The sequence below is a fragment of the Emys orbicularis genome, chromosome 16, assembly GCF_028017835.1.
Source record: "Emys orbicularis isolate rEmyOrb1 chromosome 16, rEmyOrb1.hap1, whole genome shotgun sequence".
Lineage (NCBI taxonomy): Eukaryota > Metazoa > Chordata > Testudines > Emydidae > Emys > Emys orbicularis.
In genome coordinates, this window is record NC_088698.1 from 7,540,554 (window position 1) to 7,567,458 (window position 26,905).

The 26,905-nt window shown below is 46.9% G+C and overlaps 1 protein-coding gene across 2 annotated transcripts; it reads right to left on the minus strand.

Moving 5' to 3' along the window:
- Nucleotides 1-687: 687 nt before the first annotated feature.
- On the minus strand, nucleotides 688-11,360 carry TBX3 (T-box transcription factor 3). Of its 2 annotated transcripts, none has more exons than XM_065417769.1 (7): nucleotides 10,966-11,360; nucleotides 8,917-9,184; nucleotides 7,671-7,817; nucleotides 5,475-5,551; nucleotides 4,055-4,212; nucleotides 2,180-2,856; nucleotides 688-1,131 (listed from the first exon to the last, which is right to left on the minus strand). In XM_065417769.1, the coding sequence occupies exons 1-7, from the start codon at nucleotides 11,358-11,360 to the stop codon at nucleotides 688-690; spliced, it is 2,166 nt and encodes a 721-aa protein (XP_065273841.1). The 2 variants fall into 2 exon arrangements, with proteins under 2 accessions (XP_065273841.1, XP_065273840.1); XM_065417768.1 differs by having other exon boundaries at nucleotides 7,671-7,818; nucleotides 8,906-9,184.
- Between the last annotated feature and the right edge of the window lie 15,545 nt (nucleotides 11,361-26,905).

The following is a 26,905-nucleotide window of genomic DNA, read 5'->3' on the forward strand; positions in this document are numbered from 1 at the left end:
TTGTTGCTACAAAGGGGAAGGGTGGGAAGAAAGGGGTAAGGATCATATTTTTTATTTGTTTTTTAATTTTTATCCCTGGGATTTTTAACAAGCATCCAAAAATAAAACAAAAAACCCCCAAAAGCGGACTACTATGGAACATGCAAAAAGCCATAAGGTGGCTTTGAGACATCACAATAATATGTCAAAAGACACAGCTTCCCTTAATATAGACTAACAAGAGCTATATTTAATAACCCAGCCCAAAAAACAATATTGAAAGAACTGATATGCAAGTTACTTACACATTTTTTAGAAAAAAAAATCACTTGTCTTACTTTATTTTTAATCCATATGTTTGTTTGCTTGCTTTACACATTGAAGAAAAGAAATAAACACCACCCACACAACCACCTCTCTGGCCTACATGTCATTGCTGTGACCAGCATGATCTCTGATAGCAGCTTTCAAACCAGCTCTTCCACCTCCAGGCCCCCACCCCTTCTCCTTCGCCCCTTTCAAGATACGTTTTGCTGATAAGCTAGCGCAGTCCGCAGAAAGCTGGGCTGGACCATGTGGTTTCCTTCAAACAAAGTGCACTGCGAGAGTGATTTGAAATGAGACAATAAAGGGGAACCCCCCTGTTAACCCACTCTTCCCCCCTCCCGTCCCTAGAGTGGAAGGGGGTGCAGTGGAGAGGGGACAATACTAAGGAGACCCACTCCTGGATCTGTCTTGCTTGGATTCAAGTCCACTCACTAGACGCTGGATGTTCTGCAGTTCGCTGGTCGCTTCCTTTTCAGAACAGAGTTTGGGCGACAGGGACACGGAGCCCGAGGAGAGAGTTGAGGACCTGCTGTTGAGTTCCGAGCCAGAGTCCAACGCTACTGAAGCGGGGCTAGCTGCCAGGTTGCTCGATTTGCCCTCCCCTGTGCTGCTGGCCCCGGTGGGCAGGGCAGTGGTCAGCAGGCTGCTGCTGTCCGGCAGGGGCACGGGGATGGAGTAGGGGCTGTACCTCAATCGAGGGCGGACCGCGCTGAGGAAAGGGTGCCGGTGCACCGAGCTGCTGGCTGCGGAGGAGGCGGCGGCTGCAGCTGCCATGTAGGTGTAGGGGTACGGAAAGAGGCTTCCGAAGGGAGACATGGCCAGGCCCTGCGAAAAGAAAAACAGAAGCAAAAGGGGTTGGGGGGAGGGGGGAGAGAAACTGTCAGTGGTTTTTCACCCTTGGTCCATGTTCCCATGCAGCCCAGAGAGCCGGAGAGAAAACACACCGCTCCCTCAGCTGGCCACAAATCACCTCCCTGGCTGGGGGGCTTTGGGGTCTGTTTTATGGAACAGGAGACACACACGCAGACCTGCATGTCAAAGGCAGAGCAGCCGGGAGTGTGAGAATTTACACCCACAGCAGATCAGGCCTGGGCAAGGGCACAGCCAGGCTGCCATTTGCAAGCCCCAAAGTGGAGTCACTTCAATTCATTTGGAAACACCTCCCAGGCTTTCCACAAAAGGTGCTGATCACCCATTCAAACCACTGGGCCCAAGGCCTCTGAAAATCAGGCCATTTACACAGGAATGCGAGTGCTGAAGTTTAGGCACCGAGATCCCTAATGGAAATTAGTGGAGATCCCCCCCTCTTTTTTTTCTACCCAACCATCTTTTTATTTTACTTTCGAGAGCCCTACAGTCTCTTTCATCGCTGACTGATGAATTTCAAATAGCACCGATTCCCCCCACCCTTCAGATCACCAAATTCACTGCGCTTCTTTAAAACAAACACATCAAACTTGAGGTTAGTAAGGATTACTGGAAGTAAGGAAGCCATAGAGCTTGGAAGGGAACCAGATCTAGATCAAACACACTGCACACAAGTTTCCCAGGAGGAAATTAAAATGAAAGACTAAAAAAAGAGACAAAGACCCCCCAACCTTTTTTTTCTATCCTAGGTTAATTTTTATACAACCTGGTGCTTTCAACCCGTTGCAATTTTGTAAAACCGCTCCCTACCGGGGTGGGGGGGAGGTGGTTCTGACTCTGTTCTTAGTTGCAGGGGTGTAAATCAGAAGTCAGAACCCAGTGTAAACGAAATGCGACTCAGACCCCTTGGGTGCTCAGGGAAAGGCAGAGCAGGGGAGGGAAAGGAACCCTAGCCCAGCAGCACCCTGAGAGTGCCAGGGTTAGGAAGGGCAGGCCTGGGGGATACCTGAGAGGCCAGGACGTGCTGTTGGAGATGAAACGGTAGCGCAGCTGCCGACGCCCCAGAAAGTCCTTGAGCCGCCGCTGTGGCCATCACCGTGCTTTCCAGTCCGCTGACCCCGGCCGATGCCCCGGACACGGTGGCCAGCAAGGGGCCCATGCCGGCGGCCATGCTGGAGAAGGCTCCCCCCATGGCGAACTGACTAGGGTGCAGGAGGAGCGGGTGCCCGCTGCCCAGGGGGTTGAAGAACTGCTGGCCGGCCAAGCCGTGGGGGAAGCCGAGGTTCTGCAGGGGGCCCTGGCTCAGATGCGCCGGGCTGTCCGTCTGAACCGTGAGCGGGGCGAAGGGGTCCTTGCTCAGCAGCCGCGACTCATCCACCTTCGGGGCGTCCCTGAGGGGGCTTTTGAGCTCCTCGCTGCCCAGGCCTCTGGTGCTGGAGGAAATGGTGGCTGGGCTGTGCCGGGAGTCAGGGGGGGCTTTCTCAGTTCGGCTGGGGCCTTCCCTGCTCTTGCCGCCCGCCGAGTCGGTGGAGAAGAAGGGCGCTTTGGCCGGGCTGCCGCCCTTCTCCCGGGGGTCTTCCGCCGCCGCCGTGGTGGTGCTGATCTTGCCAGAGTCGCTGGCCTCCGGCAGCTGCTGCTCATCTTTGCTCTCGGCGTCGCTCTCCGCCTCGCTGGGGCACAGGTCTGAAAGGCAAAGGAGCAGGCGCTATTGCAAGGTCCTGGCCCTGCCCGAGAGCACCTCTCTGGGCGCTCCCCTGTCCTAGGGCTGGGGGAATATTCCGTGCAAGCCTGAGCTCAAAACAGAGCGAATCCTTCCACTCCAATCAGCAGAGGAACAACAGACACGTGCGTATGGCAAACTACCCCAAACTGAACGTGCCTCGGGCCAGAAGCCTTCCTCTCACTTACACCGGGGTAAATCCGAATTAGCTGCCACATAAATCTGTATTGGAACTCGGAGCAGGTCGTGGCGCGCATTGTGTGTGTATACCAAGCAAAATCCTCGTTTTCCTATTCAAATGTAATTAAACAGGGGGGGTTAAAAATAACGTTATGGGATTTTTGTTTGTTTCTAAATCACTTTCTGCAGCTTTCAGACTCCTCCCCCCCCCCCCCTGTTTAAAGACAGGAAACCCGCTGCAGGCTTTGAACAAACTCTCCTTCCCTCCTATCCCCCACCCCCACCCCTCCTGGCCCTGCATAAGATTCCTGGGTATTTTATCTCCTAACCTAAGTGCAACCTCCAGGTGTTAAGAACGAGTCTGTTTTTCAGATCCTCTCCCACCTCCACCTCTGCACGACTTTAAACCACAAAATAAATAAAACAAAATAGGGAGGGGGGGGGGGTTGAAAAAGAAATCCAATGTCTTGGCCAACAAACCAGAAAGCCCACGGAAGATTTCAAAACCACCGCCGAGAAAAGGGGAAGAAAAATAAATCCACCGTGATTTTTCTGCAAGAAAGTAGGATTTTATAAAGGGGGGCTGGGGAAAGAGCCTGCCTTTAATAACAGATTGAAACATGAATATTAATGGCCTGGCTCCAGTTTTGAACTTTTGCCCCGTGGTCTGCCTTTGCTCCCTTGACTCAGGGCTGGCTCCTTTCTGAACCACTGGGAGGGGGAAGGGGGGAAAAAAGAGAGAGAGAGATTCAAAGCACAGCAGCAGAAGAAAAAAAGCGAGGGAGGGGTGGGGAAGAGAAGTGGGTCTGTATATCTAAAGAGCCTTTAGCGGATGTATGTTCAAAATCATCTGCTTCGCTGTAGCCAGAAGTCTGGCCAGGAGCGAAACTTCTCCTTCACGCCAAAAGGAAAAACAACAACAACCCAGAGACGGTCTCTGGCGTAGGGATCTCGAAGGTGCGTGCGGGGAACGAGCCTCACCTTTCAGGTTGGATGTGCCCACCGCAGACACGGCGGGGGACGAGGACTGAGCGAAGCACTTAAAGGCGGTCTGCTCGCTAGAGGACTCATCGGAGGTGCCGTTCTCCTTTTTCTGCCTCTCGTCATAAGCTCTCATGGACTGCAAGGTCAGCTGCTTTCTGGGGAGACAGCGAGGGAGCAGAACCTCTTCAGGGGGCTTTTTCGCTCACCCAGGACTTCAGTTAACCTGCTAACTAGCACAACTGCCCGTCTGCACCCCGCCACCCCCTTCTGGCCGTGCAGCATGATGGGGGCCACGGAATCTTTGCATTAATAATGACTTTGTAAATTTCAGATTTTCCCCCCCGTGTGTTTGGTGGGGATTGGGTCACATTTATTACGGAGGAATACATTTTTTTGCAGGCAGAATTAAAACGCTCCGGATTGTCTGCTAATGAGAAGAGATTCTTGGAAGCTGTTAGCATCAGTACTTAGCTAGGGCAGAGTATTAAATAAATGAGGAGGAAAAAAATAATTCCCAAGCGATTAGCTTTTAAAATGTTAGGATGTTCCTGGGATATCAGGCATCTTAATGGTTGCTAAGATTGCTAGGAAGTGGTTATTTTGCTAGGTACTTTATGTAATCTTTTCACCAGCAATTAACCCGGAGTGAAATCTATTTATATTTAGAGAGAAATTAGAAATAATTTCCGTCTTGTGGCTTCAGTGTGGGTTTTGTTTTCACACTCTGCTGGGGGGACGGGGACGGGAGGGAGGGTTAAAGAACCAATATTTTTCATCTTGAAAATTGATCGGAAATTGATAAAATACCACCTCCCCAGTTAAATAAAAAGCCTCTCTGTTAGGGCATTAAAACAAGTCTTTTGCCACAATAAAAATGCTTTGTGTGCTTCTATATAAAATACTAACTACTCCTACTTTATAGAAATAAAAAAATGTCCTAGACAATTTTATAATCAGAGTGCCATCTCTATAAAAGAGATGTATTATATTTTCTCTTCAGTATAGACAGGGGTTTTTAACACCCCTAGGAAGATACCAATGTATACTATGGCATGTATTTAACCGTGGGCTCTCAAATCTATACTTCATTCCTCCTATTTTTCAAAGCCAGCTGCAAACACATGCTTTAATATCCTTCTCTTTTAAGAGAGATTTCTATCCTTGCCCGTATGTCATTTTCTTAAGATACCAATGCCACTTCTCATATCAATCCAATGCAATGCAATATAGAAAATAAAGGTAAAAACACAATCGAATCACCCGCAATCTGTTTTGCTTTATGAAACAAACTCTCCTTATTCAATCTGGCGGGGGGAAGGGACTAGTTTGGAGCAAGCTGGAAGTTATCTTGACCTCTGGACATGTTCTAAAGTTGGCAAAATAGAAAGAACAGGACAGGACAACTTTTCAGACTTACCTTTTCTCCCTCCTTCCATTCCCGGTGTCGCGAAAACCTTTGGCAAAGGGATTGTTGTCAATTTTTAATTGGGTTATCTAAAGAAAGAAAAAAGGTGGGGAGAGGCCACAAAGTAAGCCACCTATATTTTCAAAATCTCCTCCCTCCCCTGCAATACATACAGCAGGAGGTTTCCTCTTCAAGAGACACAGCGCATAAATCAATAAGCGGAGGGGCAAAGATTTTTGCGTTGGCAGGGGCAAGCAGATGACTTGGTGGATCTATACGTTTGAATACTCTGGCTTTGCACAGTTCTAAAGACACGTTTGTCTCCCCAGTTACACAGACTGGCTTAGTCAAGTCAATCGCATAGAATGGCTCTCCACTGAAAATGCCCAGGGTTGCTAATACCGCGCTGGAACGAATGTAACTAAAGTAAGTGCACTGCGATCCATTAAAGTTATGCCTCAGTTTAAACTCTTTAAATGCTATAATTAAACCGCAAACGAATCAGAGCCACCCCCTTGCTATATAATAAAGTACTTTATATAGTTATATTGCACAGCGTGTGTTGGGGGGAGGCGAATATAGAGCTGATTTTATTGAAAACGCCTTGTAATGCATCAAGATTTTTTAGATTAAAAAGCACTGGGTTTACCCTTGAAAACATTTGTTTTCGCTTATCCGCTTTACATTTTTAAAGCCTGTTTAAAGAATCGGTGGGGCCCGGGAGATCTTAAAGAGACACTGGGCAGATTTAAGCCCCCCTCCAAGTTTGCGGCGTGCCTGTAAATACGAGGCGCGGAGTTTACACTAGAAAAATGCACCAAGGGTTTCATTTACAAAATCGGGTAAGAGGGACGGGTATTTCATTTATTTATTGCAAACCCAACAACCTCCGCTTAGAGAGCAAAGCAGCTCCCTAAAGCATAACTTATGCCTTCTGTTTGGATTCCCTGAACTCTGCGTGGTATCTCCTCGGTCTATAAAGTTAAACCCAGCACTTATCGATTGCACGAAACTAACAAAGGTCTGGCTAGGTGAGTCGTGGAATGTGCGTTCTGACCTCTCGGGCAAGATCGCCAAGATAGAGCAGGAGGCGAGGGGCACTTTGCCTCCATTACAATAGGCTTTACACACACTTTCATGGCAATGAGACAAGTACATTTAGTTCTATTCTGCAACGAAGTCAGGCTCCGCTGACGGCTCCAAGCGAGCACCGCTGCTAGCAAGTCCCAGTGCAAAATTCAGCCTCATCTCGCCTGCATACATTTCCCTTCGATTTCTTTACAAAAAAGCACGCTTGCGGAACCAGTGTAAACTGCCCCCCGCCCCCAAATGACAAATCGCTCTTTAAAATAGAATAATTAGGGGGTGAGGAATTTCCCTCCAACTTTTAAAATATTCATCTCGTGGGATAAAAGAGGGGGGGCACACAAGGATGTACAGATCGCAAAACTGCAGCAACTCAGCCAGGTGCTTTGAATCCAGCACTTTCTAGTTTAACAAAAGAAGTTATAACGTGTGTGTGGGGGGGGGGGGGGGGATAAAAAACCGCCAGTTTTGGTTCTTTGGTTCCCGAGCCCTGTCTCCGTTGTCCTAAATTCAGCATTCACCAATCTGCCACATACAACTCCTTGGGTGCAACCGATCCACTGGCAGCCTGGAAAGCAGAAGTCTGGCGCGCTACAACTTTTGTCCACACTGGCTCGTTCAGCCCTTAAAGCTAAACTCTGCTAGAGAGCTTCCCTGATCAGAACCTATCCCCCCCACCCCCGAATCAATAATAACAGTAATAAAAACACTGCCGGACAGAAATAATAATAGAAAGCAAAGGTGCTTTCCAGCCTTATCCCCAGTGTTGTTAAAGGAGGTAAACTGGTGCAAAGGCCAAAGGCAATGCAAACGACAGCACCCGCTCTGGCCTGTCTTTCTAAACACCGATCGGATTGAAAGTCATCCCCCCCCACACACACACACACACCGACCCTGTTACTCGTATTTAATCCACACCGAAAACACAGATACCCTCCCTCACGTGCACACTCAGTGTAAACCCTCCCGTTTGAAATAACATTTCCAAGGCAAATTGGACGCGCGATATTAGGAGCCTTGTTTGCACTGCAAAAAATGCGGGCAGACTTCCTGATTTTCCAAGCAACAATGCACCAGAAAAGCTGTATTAAAAGCCAGAGCACGTAAAAGGACTCGCCTTACCTTATCATTCTGGTATGCGGTCACCGCGATGAATTCAGTTTCGGGGAATACATAGGTTCTGAACGTACTGTAGGGCAGCTTCAGTATGTCATTGGCTCGGACAATATGGAACCTCGGTTGGTATTTGTGCATGGAGTTTAAAATTGTCTGCAATCGCGGGGGGAGGAGGGACACAATCAGATACAAAAACAACAACAACCGGACTTACAAGAGTGATCGGTTGTGAGGATGAATTTGTTCCCTCTCCTTTCCCAACGCACACCTTACAGTCCCCACACGTTGACAGCTGCACTCCTCAGTTTTCAATTAATATACATCTCTCTATGCATTTTGAAATCGACCAGCATTTTGGCAGCCGATGGGGGAGGGGGAGAATCGTTTGCGATAAGGACAAAATGTATTTTAATTTAAAAAACAATCAGGGGCCTTAGTTGTAACTAATTGGCGGCCCCAATCCACTTAAGGCCTTCTGCGAAGAGCAAAAATGTATCATCTAATCAAATCACAGACAGCAAATGCAATCTTCACAACATTAGAGATTCCCCAACTCCCCTGCTCCTATGCAGTCTTCCCAAGGAGAGAGAGAAGATCATTTAACTTCTTTTAGCACTTATCAGCCTATTTGTTTGATTTAATTATTAAGTTAGTTTTTATCACTGCACACCCAGTAAATGTAATGGAGTGGGTAGAAATGAATGGGCCCCTTGACCTCTCATTTTTGTGTCTGTTTATTTTCTCTCTGACTTGCATTATAGTATCTTGATTCATATATATTTAAATGTTTGCATTCCCGGGCATTTAAACCCTTTATACACATCCTCATATAATTTCCCACAGTAAAAATGTGATCATCTCTATTTTAAAGCCAATGTTGCCTCCAATGAGTTTCTCGATGTACCAAGATTGAAATTAGTATATTAATCAAAAGGGAAATAAATAAGTTACATTATAAGCTGGACACGTGGGTGTTACAGAGGAGGGGTTTTTTTAAAAATTATTATTTCCACAAATCTATTCTTTATCGAGTTAAAATCAATGCAAAAGCTGCTTCTTTCTTTTTAATCTTTTTTCTCCCCCCCCCTCTTTGAAACCCCCTCCTGCAATATTCCAGATCTGTTCGATTATGTACGCTTCACCCTCTTTGCAAACTCAGTGGCTGGTTCTGTTGCAAATTGTATTATGTGGGGGTGGGAGGGAAGGCATGAAAGAAGAAGTAAGAGAAGAATCAAAAGGAAAAGGAACTTACAAATCCATGCTTGTCAGAAATATTGTTAGTCAGTTTAAGTTTGTGGAAAGTGACGACTTTGGACATCCATTGTTCTCCTGTAGCCGGACTGTCCGGGTGGATGTACATTCTCTTTGGCATTTCAGGGTCAGCTTTGCCGGCTACCATCCACCGGGAATTATGGAATTTATATCTACAATCATCAGCCGCCACAATATCCATCAATAAAATGTACTTGGCCTTTTTATCCAGCCCCGTGCATCTCACTTTAAATGGAGGAAACATTCTCCTAGGGATATAGAGAGTAACAGGCAGACAGAAAAAAGACAAGATAAAAAAAAACATACAAACAAAAAAGAACCCCCCCCCCCACTATAAACGCCTATATCCCGGTGCCATTTCAACCAGTAATGTCATGTCTCAATAGCAAAAGGCTCTGAAATAAACACGATTTACCACCACCACCCCCGAAAGTGTGTGTGGTTTTTTTTTTTCAATCGATTAGAGGTTTCAAGAGAAAATTCTTCCTCAAAAAAGCATGTGTTGAGGATGGGTATATTTCCCTATAATCGCCACACATTCCCCGCCCTCCACTCCCAAACTTCAAAGCCTGACATAGCATTTGGATCTTGCAGCGATTTGTATTTATTTGATTTTATTTCCCTGAGTGCTACACAAAGGAACATGGGAAGCCATTGGTTAATGTGTAAATGTTCTGCATTTTTAGGAGTCATTCCCTTAGCTGTGGGGGCGAAACAAGCTTTCTGCTGGGGCCGGAAGAGAGCCACAATGTTCTACATAAGTGTGAAATTCAGAATCCAATAATGTCTCCATGCAGGAGAACATATCTGAGCAGGGCTCCTTGCAAACCACATTCCCCTATGCTCCCATGTCCAGTTCTAAACTGCAACAGGATACCACAAATTTGTTGTTTATTATACCGAGTGGTTGGCATTCAGCAATCTTCACTTAAAAGGAAACACATGACTTTGCAACAAATAAGAAGTATCTAATACTCTTCAATCTTTCATGCAAAAGTTTGGCCACAGAAAAAAGGGGGGAGGCGGTAGTGTCTATAGGGACAATTTTCTCCCGCTCTCAGTTCTTTTGTGGCTATACAATCTACAAGTAATGTAATTAAAAAAAACCCTATAAATTAAATCTTACTATTATACGCATTATAGGATTACTTCTCAGGAATGGTTCGTTAAGAATTATTTGCTCTTGCAGATTACATATGAATTAGAAGTGTTTATAATAAAATACAATTAAGTACGATTAATTGTGTATATATGTATGTATATATATATATATAACGCATATGCGTGTGTTATTAGTATACACATTATATAGTACTCACACATATAACATACCCACATTCATATTTAATATACGTCTGTGTGTGCACTCATAAATGAAGATAGATAGATAGATAGATAGATAGATAGATAGATAGATAGATAGATAGATAGATAGAGACACATCAATGTATATATTCTAGGATACCAAAATTGCTCGCAAAACCTTCTCTAGGACAGAAACCTATAACTCTGCTGTGTGTTTAAGATTATTTTTTTCTTTTTTATCAGTTTATGTATTTCCAAATACCATTAGTCAGCGCCAAAGCTTGCATAGACCACAGTAGAAACACAGACTCATAAGGAAGCAACTGAAAAAGATAAGTAATTTCATCTAACACTGCTGTATTTACTTCAAGAGCAGAATTATGCCCCTTTTCCCGTTTATAAAGGACAACATGCAGTAAAGCAGAAATCAAGCCAGTTAAAATCCTAACCAAAATTATTTGTTTCTCTTCTAATATTCCACAAGGTAACAGTGAGCTGTTTTCTCTCACACACGTGTGTATATACACACATATTCACACACACAAAATCAACATCGACTATTGGTGATTCAGAAGCTGAATAGGGCCCTGCAGCTCTGTCACTTCAGCTGGCTGAAAGTTTTCATAATTCCAGAAGAAACAAGTTTTCTGGAGGAAGTCGCTGACTTTCTTTGGCACTGCATTGTGGGGTGGAGGGGAAGAAAGAGCCAAACACACCAACCTACCTTCCTGATTTAGTGATCACCATTTCTGTGCCCCTTTTGTGGAATTGTTCCCAAAGTTCTTTGGCTTCCAGATGCACTTTGGGGTCATCTTCCACCTCTTCCTCTGGCTCCAGGGTTTTGAGAGGCCTCAGATGAGCTGCCGCCTGGTGACCCAGGGAAGAAAAGGGAATGCCAGTCTCAGCCGCCCCGACTAATTGATCCATAATCGGTTTGGCCAGAGCCCCGGGAAGGGAGAGGGCAGCCGCTCCATTGGGAGGCAAAGCAAGCGCCGGGAAGAAGGGAGGTTGGTGTCCCAGTACTGCGCTCATGGCAAAGTCCGGTGCCCGGTGAGGTAAAAAGGGATGATAAGCCATGCTTGTCCCAGGGATTACTGGATCTCTCATCGGTATACTCATCCACTCCCCCCGAATCTTCCTACTGCTGGAGGAGCCCTGGAGTGGTGTCTAACAGTACATCATGGGGGGGAAAATCACCCCAAACAGGGTGTGTGTGGGGGGGGGCGAGATCTACAGACACAGAGTACATGAAACAGAAAAACTACACACTGCAAGTGGCCCAGTCAGGAGCCATAATCACTCAGGACAGCTTCTCCTGGTGGCGGCGGCTGATTAGTCTTAATTTTTTTTCCTGAGTGGAAGTTCTTGCATTCAATTTCAAAGGATGTAGTAGAAGAAGAAGAAGAAAATCCAAGGATGTCGCCGCTGTGGACACGGGAGCTCCTGGAGCCTGTGTAGGTTTTATTTTCCTCTCCGTCGGTTGCAGAGGTTGAAGGGTCGAAGGCGGGTTTTCTTGCTGTGGTTTAGTTTCTTGTTGCGGTGGGGGGGGGGGTCCCTTTCCTCCCTTGCACAGCTAGGCTGCAGAACAGAGCCTGGGAAGGGAAGGGGGGATAGAAAAACAAACAAAACTCCCCACAAAACAGAAAAGGACCCCTGGCTTGATCACCCTTCTAGCAAGCAGCAGCTACAAAATTTGCAGTGAAATCTCGCTTCCGTTCCCCCCCCCTTCCCCGCAGAGCCTTCGGATGGAGCCCTGATTCCAATAAGAATCTCTTCTTCTTCTTTCCTTTCCTTTCCCCCTTCCCTTCTCTCTCTCTCTCCCTGCCTTTTTTATCTGGAATTACACCCTGGTCTCCGCTCCGACACACTCCAGCAGAGGGGAGAGAGAGAGAGCGACTTTCAGCTCCAAGAATTCCCTGTGAGCTCTGCTTCCCTTGCACCAGATTGTATGGATGTGTTATGGGTCGCAGGGGACCTGGAGCCTAGTTGATTGGCTCTTTGACGCTTTCGGACCAATTGTGTGGCTCCATAGGCGTGGTTTTGACAGGTCGGGTGGAGGGGGACAGAGCCGAGTTATAAAAAGAAGGTGTCGGAAACTGTAACGCTGCAGCAAAGCATCACTACTACTCCATGGCGTGTGAATATGTCAACATGATCAGAGGGGAGGGCGCAGCGAGCCACTGGGGAGAGAGCGAGAGAACCGCCTCTAGGTGGCTTCTCCGAGACGAAATCGCCCCCCTACCCCGGCTCGAGCTGCTCCAGCCCTAGAGAAGGGGGGGGGGGGGGGCTGGGAACTGCTCTGCTGTCCCTGGAACAGAGCAGGGCTCCGTACCTCCTTCCCGTTGGCCAGATCTAGGGCTGGCCCGCGCTGGGCATTTTCATTTTCGATTTAGCAGCCGCCTGGCACAGCGGGGTTTGCATTGCCTCGCCGCCTCGCAGGACAATAGCCAGGGCAGGCGCTAAAGGGTCGGGGGGAGAGGGGGGGGGGCTTGGAGCCGCGCTAATGCTGCCCTGGGAGCGGCACCAGGAGGTGCGCGATTTGCGGCTGCTGGTGAACGGGCCCTAATGACCCGCGTCTCCAGGGGCCGGGGATTGTTGGCCCCAGGCCCGCGTTAGAATTGCAGGGGATACCTCCCATTTCAACACGTTACTCTCCGCCGTGTGCTAGCTTCTCCCTTGTACACACACTGGACTCGAGTCTACAGGCCAGATACAGGGGGTGGCTATAGGCCAGAGACACATGAGGTGGCAGCTGCCCGGTACCAGAGTCAGACCCAGTGAGATCGACTATTCTACGTGCTATGTTCGGATCCAGTCTAATGCAGGGTACGTTACAGACGCGTGCGATAGATGCCAGGTCTCCAGAGGCAATCGCTGTTACACGTGTGTGGAAGGAACAGGGGGCTCCCCTCCTGGCCTGAGGTCTGGGCTAACGCCACCTCGAAAGAGGCTCACTCTGAAGGCGAAAGTGTCTCAAGGCCTGGCTCTTGTTCTAAATCTTTTTATCCCTCTATCGCCAAGTCTTGCAGCGGGGGGAGGAGGATATCGGACTCAGGGATCGCCTTTACGACATGCAGTCTCCCGCTCCCTGCTCTTTTCTTCACCCGAGTTTTATCTGCACAGGAATCTTCTAAAGCAAACCGTGAAATCTTGCTCTCCGGCCTCTGATGTGGCTGGGTCCTTGCCCCAGTGGCTTCTAGGGGAGACTGCGGGATGGGGGGGGGGGGGCGAGGGGTAGTTTTGTTAAGCAGTGGATTGTGCTAGCAGTTCATGCTGGCGCCGAATGGGTTACTCCTCAGCCCAGCGCCTTCCCACCCCTCCTCCTCCAGATGGGTGCGCAGGGAGAAGACGGGAAGTGCAGTGCTATTCTCCGTGCTCTTGGGGGGTGGGAATTTGGTGGGGGCTGGAGACGGCGAGCCTTGAAATAAAGCACAATCAGGCCTTCCCTGGAGTACCCCAAACCCCTGCTGACTTCAAGGGGTTGTTAAGGAATGCAGGATCGGGCCCTAGATAACATACCTCTCCTGTATCCTTCCACCCCTGCTTTAGGGAGATCCGAGCTGCGCTGGCTTTGCATTGGCAGTGTATGTTCCTTTGGGAAGGACAAGGCGTACATGCAAGTCATATCTTGTGGATGGGGCTCGTGTGAGAGAGAGACAGAGCAGAAAATATGTGGAGTTTGGAGTGTGTCTGTGGGGAGGGGGGGATGGAGCTAGTGGGGGTGGGAGGGAGGAAATGAGCAGCCAGAGAAATCAGACAGATGTACAAGCTGGGGTGGAGAATGTCACATTTTTTGGAGCCCCCCCCCCCTACACACACACACACACACACACTCCGCTTAAAGAAAGGGAACTATATGCTGGGAGCAAACCAGAGAGCGAGAGCGAGCTGGCAGTGGCATTGTGGCCTAAATGCATGTAGATAGCAGCGGAACATCTAAAGTGATTAGCTCTTCTAACGTTGCATTTTTGACGCACATGGTTAAGAGCGCTTGGCGCCAGCCTGGTGAAATCCCTGTAGTAACCAGCGTCTAGGATCACTTTGCATTCACCAAAATATCTCCCCTTCAGTCTCAGGCGGGGGCAGAGGAGGGGGGCAGGGACCAGGCCTTCAAAGGCGATGCGGGTGGATGGGGGGGAGGAGGGGAAGAGAGTCGCATTTTTCGCGAACCCAAACGCTTGGACCCTCCAGTGATTCTATGGGCCAGCTAATCCCCTTGGTTATCGTTCTCAGCTAGTTATGGCAGACAGAGAAAGAGAGAGAAAGCGATTGCAGATCCTTCCTCCGGCCCCTGCTAGAAATCCGTGATTCCGTGTCATTCATCCCCTCTCCTGGCCATCACAATGAGGATGAGGCTAATAAAATAATTAATAGAACCATCAAAATAAGCAAATCTCTGCTCTGCAAAACTGGTGCATTCAAAGTTTCCAGAAATCCAGGAGTTCTTTAAAAGCAACCCCCACGAGTGCTCCAGTGTTTGCACGACGTTGTCTGGTGGTGTATCTGAAGTGTGTATAGATACACACATCTATCTGTGTGTGTATATATATCGATATAGGGGTGTGTGTATTTGTATATACATCTCCGTGTGTGCATGCAGAGAAATAAGCACATCCTACACACACCCAAAGAATGATCTGCACATACACACAGGAGATAATTGTGGGCTTGGGCTGGGTTTTTAAAAGTTTCGGTGCAGGACTGCAGACTTAACCCCCTTGGAGTAACGTCGCTTATAAATCCACCACCCCTGCTAGGGAAACCAAACGTAGCGGCAGAAAGAAAGAAGTTCATTTATATTTTTATTCATTTATATATCATTATATTTCCACGCAGACCCTCCCTCTGCAAATTGCCCGCCCCCCCCCCCCCATTTACTAGGCACGGAAAATGTTTGTGGATTATGATTTCCAATCGCAACGTCTTGCTAATGGTGTACAAACTTCCGCCAATTATGAGTGACCTCCCAGACGAAGCCCCCCGGAGACTTCTATTATGAAGGGATGCTGCACTAATCTAGGATCAAAAGCAGGAAGGTGCGAACTCCCTTTGTCTCTCCTCGGCCGCCTCATTCCCCCTCCTGTGTGTGATAAATCTACACTGGCGCCGACTGCGCGCTGGATGATTAATTTGCAAGTAAACAAAAGGGACCTGATGGCCAGCCATCTTAGTTAAATATTGGCCAGCGCTTCCAGCTACTTGTTAGCCCCCTTTCTTGCAAGGAAAGCGACAGGGTCGAGCACCAGCACAAAAGCAAAGGGCGGTGCGCCAGGCCAAGGGAGGGGAGCAGGGCCAGAAAGGTTGGGAACCTGGGCTGATCAGAAGCAGAGCAGATAACGTGGCGAGATAAGGCTGGCTTTTCCCTGCCTCGTTTGAAGCCCGGGAACGAAGCATGTTAGACGCTATCTTGCTCTTCAAAGAGGCATTGAGATGTTTTCTGTCTCTTGGAGGAGTGGTTAGGCCAGGGCCCCCTCTAATCTTTTAACACAACGGCTGCGATAGCGAAGGCCGCAATAAAATAAATAAATAAATAACCCGGTGGTACCTTCCCTGTCCCCTCTGACCCTGAGCCGATCAAACGTCCACAAGCCCCTCGGCTCCCCGACGGTTTCATTCACGAGAACTTTGCCTTAGCTCTGCTCGCGTCAGGCTTTTCCTTCTTCTCTTGCCATACACGCTGAAGAGGCTGCGGCATGCAGGCCTAGCCCTTAGCTTTGGCCTTGGGGACCCTTGTTCGGCGTCCCCTTTCAAGGCGAATAGCCCATTCTAAGTCTACCTGCGTGTGTGCGCCAGTTATTGTGCGCTCCGTGGGCACCGTGTAGTATAGTTGTGAGCCTAGATTCTGTATGGGAGTGTGCACGTGTGCCTGTGTACGTGCACTGTGTGCGCGCGCTCGCTCGCACTAGGTAGATGTAGAGTTGTGTGCGCACTGTGTTTGCGCGCGCACTGTGCCTGTGGGCACGATATATACGGGTATTTGTGTTTGTGCTTGTGTGTGTATATATATACACACACAAGCACATATATATATGTGTGTGTGTGTGTCTCTGTGTCTGTGTGCGTGTATATATATATATCATTGCTCCATATACGTGTGCATTATGTATGCGCATATCTGTATGTGTTTGGCTGCCTGCGTGCATGTATATTTGCATCATGTGTACAGTGTCCCCCATGCGTGTGTATTTGCATATGTGCGGATGCACGATGTATACACGCATGTGTATCTGTTTAGATGTCTGTGTGCACTATGTGCCCCGTGTGTATTATGCCGCCCTATGCCTGTGTAGGTCCCTTTGGGTGTGGGGGTCTGTGTTTGGATATGTGTGTATTTCTAAGTGGATGTGAGTCTGTCTGTGCATTGCGCATCTTTTCTTTAGATGTTTATTTGTGGGCATCTCTGCATGCGTTCACCGCGCGAGCACCTGTAGGTGTGCATGAAGCTGCGCTTGTGTGTTTGTGCATCGGAGGGGCGAGAAGGGTGTGTGTGTCTGTGCACCTGGGCATGTGTTTGTGTGTGAAAATATCTGTGTGTGCCCATGTGCATGGCGCTGCTGCCTTTCGTTCCACCCCCTCCTCCTCGCCCCCGGGGCCCTTGCTCATGTCTGAGGCGCTTTGAAGGAGCCGGAGCCCTGGTGGCCGAGCGCTGTTTATCTGAAATAAAACGGAGTGGGCGAGTTTGCTTTGACACGTTTGCTGTAAATATTCTCCCTCGCACGTGTGAGGTCTGGCGAGCCACGATTACACGCTCATTCCTACTTAAACTTTCACCCCCATTCGCCGGCCCTTTCACTCCAGCAGAAGGTGTCACTAAATAGGAAGCGGTGTTGACACAACCGCATCCTCGCTTCTCATTGAAGGGCTCGGTCCTAATTAAGTAGGTTCCTTAGGGGGGTTAGTCAATATGCTCGGACTAAATAAACTTTTACGGGGGAGGGGGAATTGCTCGCGCTCTCTCGCTCCTATCAAGACCTTATTTTAGTGAGACTAGCCCAATTTAACACTCACTTTAAGCCAAAACTTTCCAGCCGGGATTGCCTAAAGTTAGACCCCCCAAAACCCAGCACCTTTAAAACCCCAGCCGCTTCGATGGAAGATGCCTAAATATGGGTTTTAGGAGCCGGTCTGTAAGCACCTAGGTCCCGGAATGGCGCTCTGGGGCTTTTAGCGGGTTACTGTTTGGTTGGCAGAATTGTCTTATCTGCTTAGAATGTCACACTTGCAAGAAAAGCACTAGCTAAAGGCTTCCACTTGAAACCGACCAAGAGACCCTCAAGGCACCACCCCTTACGTTCCTGGAGGTGCTGGAGAGTTTGCTTGAACTTTATCATTTACCGAGTTGAAAGGGAGTCCGATTAGGCCCAGCCAGCCGCGGCTAAAATCCAAACGTAACATGCAATAAAAGGGAAGGCTGCTCAGTGACTCAGATTAGGACTAGAGCATGTCCATTGAATACAGCGATTTGTCAAACCCTTCTCCAGCAGCGGAGGGAATGCGATTAGTTAACATTCCTACTGAAGGACAGGACAGCTCTTTGACCGGATTCACGGGATAGTGGAGCAGCACCGAGGGCTTATGGTACAAGGAGAGCACCTCACTTCTGAGTGATGGGTGGCCCCGGGTCTGATCAGGCTCCTTTCAATTACACGACCTTCACAAATGTACTAAAAGAAATCATCTACATTGTCTTTGTCTGTTTTATAGCTTCCTTCCTCCCAGGCCCTCTCCCTGGTTGCGTACAAGAGCTGGGACCCGTTTCACCCTTCAAGCCAGCATCCCAGGCCCTGAGCAACCTTGATTTAGTCAAGGTGCTTTCCATTTGGCCCGGTATAAAAAACATAAAAAGCGATGTAGCTTTCCTGTAACTTACATTTACATGTCCTTTGACGGGGCTTTGAATGATTGATCAGGGCAATTTAGTGCAACAGTCAGATGTGTGTGTTGGGTGTGTACAGAAGTAGAGATAGTCAAAGTTGTCTAGCTAGGGGCTGCACAACATGATGTTTAGCCTATAGACACGCTTTGGCGCCAGTTGGTTTAGGCTCTCCATAAAGCACCATACGGCACACAAGCAATCCGTACTGATTTGTTTGGTGGGGTTGGTTTTTTTACTCCCCAGTTTTTGCCAATATGTTGCTGGCACAGTCTAAGTGAACGCGCTCACCCCTTTCTAATGATCATTTTTCTTTCACCAGCGGCGATGAGGTAGAAACTACGAATAGCTAACGCTGTGGATTAGGTTAAAAGAAAAGACACACACACAGTTGTCTTCTCAGGAAGTTGAGCTAATTGTCCGTTCCTATTTTCGAGCAGATCTGTCTTTTCAATGCCTGCTTGTGTGTGTGTGTGTGTGTGTGTGTGTGTGTGTGTGTGTGTGTGTGTGTGTGTGAATGTTTTATTCAATTACTTTAACACACACACACACACAATGAAGAGAATGGAGGGTTCCTGTGACAGGAACCCGCTAGTATGCAAGATGCTACATAACCCCCCCGCTATGCACACACACTTTTCTTGTATACCCTGTATAACAAGGCACTCGAGACTACACAGTAAAGACGCTGATTTTTATCTGCTTTGACCATCAAACGCGTTCTTTTTAGCCAGACACGGCCCTGAAGACTCTTTCCCATCTCTCCCACAACCCCCTTCCTCGATTTTTTGGTACAGATGAAGGTAAGTGCTCGCGAATGCCTGTGTGTTCGGATGTGGAGCACTCTGCCGCAGTGTGGAGAAGGGTGCTGCAGAGGGGAGCGATGTTTAGTGACTGTCAGAATGAAACGGACAAACCAGCGCTTCCAAATAGTCTTATGCATCCCAGAGAGTCAGTCTCTGTCTCAGCAGCTGCGCAGCCTGCAAGAGTAAAACCAAGCGGGGGAGCTGATCCTTTGGCAGCTGAACTGATACATCTTGCTTTTGTTTTTAAGCATTTGCTTCAAGATGCCATGAAGCCACCAGGCAATCGATTGCTACCGAGGTTTCCCCCCCCCCCGGAGGGGAGGTGGGAGAGGGACATCTGTAGCAGAAGAGCATGGCAAATCTAATAGGGGCTACAGTCAATAGGGAAATGACAGGCCGAAGAAGAACTGGCTTCTTCAAATCTGCTGAACTAACACTCGCCATATAGCAGCGGACACGTTTTCTCAATTTAAGCCGGGTATCCATTACTATTTTCCTTACTGGGTTTCAATTAAAGAGACAAAAAGCATGCACTGAGGGCAGGAGATAAATGAAAGGGAAGACGAAGCTGCGGGCAAGTCCCTTTCTCCTCGCTGGGTGTGTTACCAAATACGAGCGATTTACTTCCCCAAACAGAATAAACCAACAGAGCTGCATGCCAGGAAAGGGGGAACCCGTTTGCAAACCTGTCCTGAGGACTGGAAGGCGCTTGGAGAGGGGGGGAGGCGCCGCTACCACACCACAATGCAAGGCCTAGAATAGTGCCTGGTAAAATACAGACGCCTTCATTGCCAGAGAATTAGGTAGCTTCATTCAGAGAACCATAATCCCCCCGCCTAAGTATGGCAACTTCCTTTCTGTCTTGATTCCATCATATCTACACCTGGTTCTCTCGGATTAAATCAACAGTTGGATCGCACTGAGATCTATCAATAAGTAATTCAGAAGAAGCAAGTCACGGGAGGGAAGGGATAGTTGTTTCCCGTTCCTTGTAATGCTCCTTAATCTATTTGGTAGTAGCAGTTAACCCCCCTGAACTTTTTAAAAAAGAATCTCGGTACTTAGAGTATCTCTGCCTTTTAAAAGCCGTACGTTCTTTACTAATAGGAAACCGAGCGGTTGTTCTTTTTTCAAGGCAGCCTTTTAAGCTGTATATGTTTTCAAAGCACTCCTGTAATTGAAGATCTAAGATTTACAGTATCGCTACACAAACCAGAAAGCCTGGTGTAGGACAGATAGATTCAGAGACCGAGAGCTGTCTTTAATTAAGCATATGACTTCCAGAGTCCCAGTATCAAAGGAGAGTTTCCCCCTCAAATCATTAAAAATGTATTTAGATTGCCCGTATAAGATGTACATAAACGGCACATTATTAAAAACAAAACAAAAAACTTTGATCAATTTCCACTAAACTACTTGAGCTGCTCCCCCCCTCAAAAATAAATAAATGGGACATATGCGCTCTACTTGTCATACTCCGTTCTAATATTGATAATGTAAAGTGCTCATAGTTAGTAAGTAGGAATTATTCTGCTCTGAACTCTTTCTTTAGGTACAATTATGGGGATAGTTTATTTGAACCAGGGGGAGAACAGAAAGCATATCATTTTCAATTCTACTTTCAGTTATATACCCCCCAAAACATTAAACTATGAATATATATTGGCAAGAGATGGAGAAAAAAACCCAGACTTCTAATTTGTAAATCCTACACATCTCTTTAGGGGGGGGAATCCAAGAATTGATCAGATCTTCACTTTAGAAAGTTTAGTGATGAATTCTGTTCCCCTTTGACAGCACATCAGCAATTTGCATGTTAAAGGCAAAGTTCATGGGAAGCCGCATGGTACAATGTGCCAGGTCTCCACCACCTTACTCTCATTCAGTGGAGTAGCATCGGGGAAGATTTAAGATAAAGACACAGGCCTGGTCTACACTACGACTTTAATTCGGATTTAGCTGCTTTAAATCTCAGGAGCTACATTTGTATTGTTCCCCATCCCATCACTGGGAAGCGTGAAACTTCTTTGATAGCACGGACTTCCCCGCGATGTAAAAGTCACGCATCCCAGCCACATACGGCTCAAACCGGTAGTGTCATATAAATATAGAACATCCCTACAGAAATCAGTGGGGTTTCTGTAGGATTTGTTACGTCAGGACATTATCACGACGACATGCTGCGTGACAGCCACTCCAGGGAGTTGAGGTTTTGTACAGACAGTTCCCACCGCTTTTACTGCGCGCTTTGCCCATTCCAGCCCTGCTCTTTCGCGGCTGGAATGGGACAAATTCATCCAGTTTCATAATCTGGCCAGAGCAGCTGCCGCCAAAGGTGTGTACCATTCATTTTCATAGGAGTACGTTTTATACGGAATCACAGAAAATGATCTTGGCTGTTTCTGTCTCTCCTTGGAGTCTGTTAAACCTTTCCTTGATATTGGTACCCCTTTTGTCTAAAATCAATCCGAAACCCCCAATCTTAAAGAACAATTCGACTTGATCACAGCTAAGCTTTGGTGGTGGTTGAAAAAACAAAACAAAAAAAATCACCAAGGCAACCTCCGCCACAACCCATTCAATGGATAAGCAAAGAGAGGAGTTTAAATTTGTATCCTGGGAATTGAAAAGGATCTCCCTCTTTTTAGATGGCTGATGGGCAGGGTTGTTGTTGTTGTTTTAATATATGTGTTTCCTTGGAACACATTTTGAAAGAATTGGCCAAAATGTATACAAGTGTGGAAAACTGCAAAGTAATTAGGAGGGAAAAGAGGAATATTGGTTACAGAGGGGAGTGGGGGGGGAGGGGGTGGAAAGAGTCCAAAAATCTATATAGTTAAAAAACCACCTTTAATTCACCATTTTAAACGGCTCTCTAATTTCTTTCTGGCGGCAGAAAGGACATGTTTTACATTTGCTCTTGCTCCTGCTCCTTGCTTTTCAGCTGATAAAAATTATTTAAAAGTAGCCAGTTAGCCTAAAAACGCCCCAGCACCCCACCCGTGTCTCTCTTCCTTCAGCAAGTTGCAGACCATTAGTGTGCCTGGAGTAATTACTGTTCTGTTAAGGTTCAGTGGAATAAGCAGAGTCGGTTCCTGCCACGGAGTTTTTGCAGCAGGGGTGTTGTGAAAATTTATTAAACACAGATGAGTCAGGAGTTTACAATTAAAGAGCAGAATACAGTCATCTTTCCATTGCAGGTGTAACTAGTGTTTTCTTAAAGGAGTCAAGCTTGCATGTGCTCACTACTTTGTACAAACCTGTGACTGTAATGATCTGAAGGGGGAAAGTTACCGATTTAGGACTTAGGTTGTTGTTGTTGTTGTTGTTTTTTAATTGGGCAAGTAAAACATGATGCTGTAGCCACCCTCACACAAATAGCATTGCCTAAATTCTTTATGAAATCTAATCGCACTGGAGATTTGTATGCTGAGTTAGCACGTCGGAATGTTTCTGAGTTCATATGGCTCCAAATCTATAGTTCAGCATTACAGACCATCAGCGAGCATGATCGATACACACTGCATCTGGTCCACGCCTATGCTCTAGCCAGGAATTACAGCTCCACTCAGTGTTCTGGGGTTCCCTGACCTGTTGCAAGTCGTGAACCCTTTCCATTCTGTTCATCACATGGGGAAAAGAAACTTCGTGATGTTCGCACGCCTCTTTGAAAGACTCCCAAAGGCATATGGGTAATAAATGATCCCAAATACACTGAAGATATGGAGAGAAAATATACAGGATGGAAACGGAGCTTTGGATGTGAACTTCCAGATAAGGAAAGGTAAAATACTTTTTCCATAGTACTGAAAAGCAAAGAATGTGCCTAGAGATTATCTATGTGTTACCTCATTCTTACAGGAATGACATTATCATTATAGCCAAGGCTAGACATGTGTGTAACACATCAGACATGTAGGTCACTGCTAGATATTAAGGTTACATTTATAAATAATTGAAAATGGGCTAATAAATTATCAATAGGTGTTTTATTTAAATGCCATTAGGACAAGTGTCAATCCCAAGGCAAAAAAAAAATCCTTTTAATTTCAGGTACAAAATGGGATTTTAGCGATTATACGGAGTGTAGCAACATTCGATGCAAAATGCACGTGTCTCATCTTCTTCCTGTGTAACAGGTTCTGGATTGCATCTGGTGTACAAAGTGTGTGTACTTGTGTTTGTACCATTCACACACAGCGGAGAAGCTCTGTTCTGAGCACCGCACGTCGAGAAACATTGTGTTTACAGATTGGAAAAAGCCCCACCAAGAACTGAAGTGGGAAGAGTAGAACATGTCCAAACATCTAAACAAGATCCAAATAGTACAAAGAGACGGAAAATCCAGAGAAGCCACATAAAAGAAAAGTTAAGTAGGAAGTGGTGTAAAAGTGGTGTCATTTATTTTGCCTTCCCTTACAGATGTTCTGCATAAAGCCCTATCTTAATGAGGGGGAGTGAATGAACGCTGGGTGAACCTAGAAGCTCTGTGCAGCCAGAATACCCTGTGCGAGGGGCTTCCCTATGTTTAACCTCTTGCTTCACCACCTCCAGTGACTACAGCAGCTCTGCTTATTCTCTGGAGGGCTTGCAGGGCCAATTGATCCCCTGGGATTGCATATCTCTGGCCACTTGATGGCGCCCCAGTGGCCCTCACCGTATGTCTCTCTCCAAGAAGAAAAAGTGTTTTCCTTACCTGAACAGTTCCTTCTCGGTAACAATTGTTAGGCTAGGGAGAGAAAAGATTTATAATTAACTGGCTCTTGGCAGAATTGGGGGGGGGGGGGGTTTGCTAATTCGTATGCACGCTGCTTGCTCCAATTGGGCAAAGGCCACTCTAGGGGCACCGCTCATCTTAAGGAATTACCATAAACTGTCTATTAGAAGTGACAGTTAGGCGTTAATGTCCCGAAACCGTGCGCGCGATGCTGGATGGCATCTTTCCCCCCCACTCCCCTGGCAGCTTCGGGCAAACTAATTATTCAACGTATTTCAGAGTTAGGGCTAGGGGGCTGGGTGTGTCGGGGGAAGATCGGGAAGCCAGAGCAGAGCCAAAGACTTGAAGTTAGCAGCAGAGTTGGGCAAGAATGGTTTCTAAAAAGTTTAACATCGCATATGGGATCATACCTTTTGTGATAAGAGGCACCTACTGGCCCAACTCAAAGAAGTGGCTGGGAGTGAAAAGAGACTGAGGATTATTGATAAAAGAATTGATCTAAAAGGCCGATCTCTTTCTTGCTTTGATGGCCGAATTGGACAAGGAGACAGGAGACCCGCTTATTCTTTTAAAGTGGTACAAAGGAGGAGAAGTGTGCTGTCAAATACACACGAATAGTTCCTCTGTGTGTGTGTGTGTGTGTGTGTGTGTGTGTGTGTGTGTGTGTGTGTAGCAACAAAAACGTTACAATGACCTCGAACAACCAACAACAATAATCAAACAAAAACTGAAGTCCCTTCCTGTGCTTATTTTTCAGACAGTTCAGTCAAATCCCAGGTCCTGAAATCTCTCCAGTTATCAGGATCAGTTAAAAAAAAAAAAAACCAGTGATTTCCAACTGCAGATGAAATCAAGGGATGACAAGAACAGACCTTTACCTAGGACAGGTGTTTTCAGGTGTATACTTAGTAAAATCATTCCGCTTGCAATATCGAGACTAATTAGATCCTATAGAAAACCTCTAGAGGCTAGCGGGAATGAAGGGAGAGAATGTTTGATTCTTGATTAGCTTTGAGTCTGTTAGAACCTTATTAAGAAAAATCGCTACAATCAAACAAACTCTGCCTTGTGGTTCGCCTGTTACATTTCAGCTACTCCTTCTTCGCCGGCGACCCAATGCAGCTGGGGGGCGGACGGGAGTAAAAATAAACTGGTGTCCATTTGTTTAATGATATTTTAGCCCAACTGACCGGATCTGAATGCAGCATGAAAGCTTTCGTTTACAAAAGACGGCCAGCGCAATTTTTCCATCTCCTGCCTGGGAGAATTGTATTACATTTCCATTGTAAAGGCTTTAAAAATACATTATCGGCTTTATTTGTTCCTCCTGCTTTTGCAAGTATATTTAAAAAAGACCCTTTATCTGCCACCTCCTTCCCCAACTCTTTCTTTTTTATTTAAAAAAAAAAACCCTTAATTTTATGTGATCGATGGCCGAGGTCATTTGGTGCATAATTAGGTCAATAAAATCAATGCTTATTCCTCGGATGGGCTGAAAGCTAATAAATTCCTTTTATATTCCCTCCCTCCGATTGCTTAAAATCTACCTCCCCACCCCAAGCTAATACAGAAATAAAGTGATACACCGCTTAGTAGAGAAGTCTCATAAAATACCCTGTCACTGCGCGTTCATGCACCTACACGTTGATAAATCGCTATAATCGGAAGAATCAAAGGTAATAACGCATCCACCAGCCAGCCAGCTCAAAGCGTTTCTCTTTTTAAGTCGCTTCGGGTTCCTTCCCCCCTGCACCCTCCCCCCCCCCCATTGTTTTTAAATGTGGAACGTTTTACAGCAAATCCAGAGATGCACAAAGGGGCTGGCTTCCTCTGCCCAGAGAACTTCATCTCCCTTGCGTTCCTTCTGCGCTCATCTTAAACCTCCTAAAAGCCATGTCTTGTCGTGAACTGCAAAGAGGGTGCGGGGAGGGGGAGCTGGAGAAATCCTATTACAATTTGGAAAGCGAAACTCTCCGCGCATAAACCCCCAACCCACAACTATTTGCACGGAGCAGCAGAAGTGTGTGGGTGTGTGGGGGGGTTCCTAATAAGATCAGTATAGAGGGGGCTACACATCCTAACAAGGGTTCACTAGTCTAAGGTGGGCTCCAGCCCTTTGACATACATTGCAGATTAATTGGGCACTGTAAAAAGGAGGGAGGTGGGATTCCAGTTAATTAGTCCCGAAATGAATCAAACTAAACATTATAGGAATTGTCTCCGGGTACCGGGTTGTTAGTGGGGATTTGGGGATCAGCTTTTGTGCCGGACAAATTGGATGTGAGTAGCGTGCGGCTGCCTTACACGCTAGTTTTGTGAACTGGCGACAGCTCTAGTCCATGGGAAAACTTAAAGCGGACCCTGCACTGCCACAGAGCCTCATTATCTCATGTCTGAGCCCATCTTTCGGGGACACCACTTAATCCGCCGTGGCGCACACAACCGCACCGGGCCATGCTGCTAACAACGCGGTGTCCTGCAAACCACAACACCTTTTCTCTCCCCCCCCTCCCCCAGCAAAGGGTGGCAAGGTTCCGTTAAAACTCTGCGTGAAACCTTTCGAAATCAATGGCAGGCAGGGAAAGAACCCATCTTTTGAAATCAACATCAGATGTTTTGTTCCCCTAAACTATCTGCTCCGGGAATGATGTCGGGGAAGTTCTACCGCCTCCATTATGTAGGAAGTCACAGTGGTCCCTTCTGGCCTTGGGGGTCTATGAATCTAAAAGCCGCTGAAGTAGATGGGGGTCTTGGCAGTGACTACAGTGGATTTAGGGTCAGACCCCAAATTAGAAGTGCATTTTTACTCAGGCAAGCCCCCAGGTAAATAGGAGCTTTCCTGGAGTAAAAGCCAGGTAATAAATGCTAATAACGAGCAACCCTTCAGGTCTCCTGACTAGTCAAATCAACCTTCGAAGTGGGCTTGTGGTTTTGTTTGTTTGTTTGTTTGTTTGTTTTAAAAGGTTCCCAGCTGACCTGATCCCCTTATTTGCAAAGTAGGGGGCTCCCTTTTTTCAAAATAGGCTACTGTTTGTTTATTTGGTGCCTTTCCAGTCCCGGGAAAGGAAGAGTAGGCTGATGTCCTACTTTTAAGGCGGCCTCGGTCTATATTGTCAAGACAAAAGGAGCACCCTGAAACTCCACTCGGGCCACAAAAAGGTACATGCCCCCTTTCAAGAATCCAGCAGCCAAAGAGCAAATCAAGAGCTCACATTTGAACTTCCGTGGGCCAAATTCTGCAGCCCCTTTTCCTGCTCAACTCCCAGTG